This window comes from Egretta garzetta, unplaced genomic scaffold (assembly GCF_000687185.1).
Source record: "Egretta garzetta isolate BGI_Z169 unplaced genomic scaffold, ASM68718v1 scaffold521, whole genome shotgun sequence".
Taxonomy (NCBI): Eukaryota; Metazoa; Chordata; class Aves; order Pelecaniformes; family Ardeidae; genus Egretta; species Egretta garzetta.
In genome coordinates, this window is record NW_009258488.1 from 71,320 (window position 1) to 72,367 (window position 1,048).

The 1,048-nt window shown below is 61.6% G+C and overlaps 1 protein-coding gene across 1 annotated transcript in view; it reads left to right on the top strand.

Moving 5' to 3' along the window:
• Positions 1–647: 647 nt before the first annotated feature.
• The window catches only part of DND1 (DND microRNA-mediated repression inhibitor 1), a 2,227-nt gene continuing 1,826 nt past the window's right edge, over positions 648–1,048 (top strand). Inside the window, exons 1-2 of the mRNA XM_035900755.1 lie at positions 648–927; positions 1,020–1,046. Coding sequence (XP_035756648.1) covers positions 648–927; positions 1,020–1,046 — 307 coding nt within the window. The remainder of the gene's footprint in view (positions 928–1,019; positions 1,047–1,048) is intronic.

A 1,048-nucleotide genomic window follows, 5' to 3' on the forward strand; every position in this document is an offset into this window, starting at 1 on the left:
GAGCCCTGGCACCCCCCGAACCGGGGGAAGGAGGTGCCCTGTGCCGGGACCCGGCCCTGGGAGCTTCGTGGTGGGGGTGGCGGGGCTTTCTGCCCCCTCTCAGCGGAGGTTTGCCCTGTGCGGGACCCCAGCATCATCCGAAGGTGTTTCCTGGTCTCCAGGAGAGATGACCTCCCTGGGAGGCAGAAATGTGCCACCAGCTGGAGATGCACCTGGAGATGAGATGAGATGAGATGCACCAGCTGAAGGTGCAGCCCAGCTGCTTTTGAGCCTGAGCTGGGGTTAATCCCCCGCAGCGTGTAGTTTTGGAGGCCCTAATGAGACTTTGCGGTACTTAATGAGCTAAAACCTGATGGTGTTGCCACATGGATGGTGTCTCCAGACACTGATGTCCTCAGAAGCCTGAGGAGATGCTGGTGGAGGGTGGTTGGCTGCCCTGGGGTCCCAGCCTGCTGGGATCTCGTGATGTGATGGGTCCCCTTGGCTCTGTGCTCCAGCCCCCTCTTGCAGCACCAGCCAGGTGCTTTCAAACCCTCGCAGGCATCCATAGGGGAACTGTTTGTGCTCTTGTGCTCTACCAAAGTTGCTGGACTTGGTTATGTGGAGCAAGCTTGGACAGTGGGCAGGGTAGTCCCTTTGGGTGTGCAATGTTGAGAGGGTCCTCCCGATTCCTGGAGGGCAGAGGGGTCTGGCCTGTGCATGCCGGCCGGTGCTGGGCCTTGCGGTTGCTTCCTGGGGTTGGGATACCCCCAGCTGGGAGGTTGGAAACTCTTTGCCCAGACAAGCGCCAACATCTTCTCCCTCCTCAGACATGGACCAACAGTATCAACCAGGCCAACAAGGTGGCCCTGCTTGCCTGGGCAAAAGAAACCGGCATCGAACTGGTGCAGATCAACGGGCAGAGGCGCTACGGGGCACCCCCCCCAGGTACGTGCAAAGAGCATCTCAGGAGGGTCCCTGGCGGGCACGAGGGCGAGGTGGGTCTCACCCACGTGCACCATGTCGCTGTGTGCCTGCAGCCTGGGTGGGCGGCCCCCCGCCGGCCGGC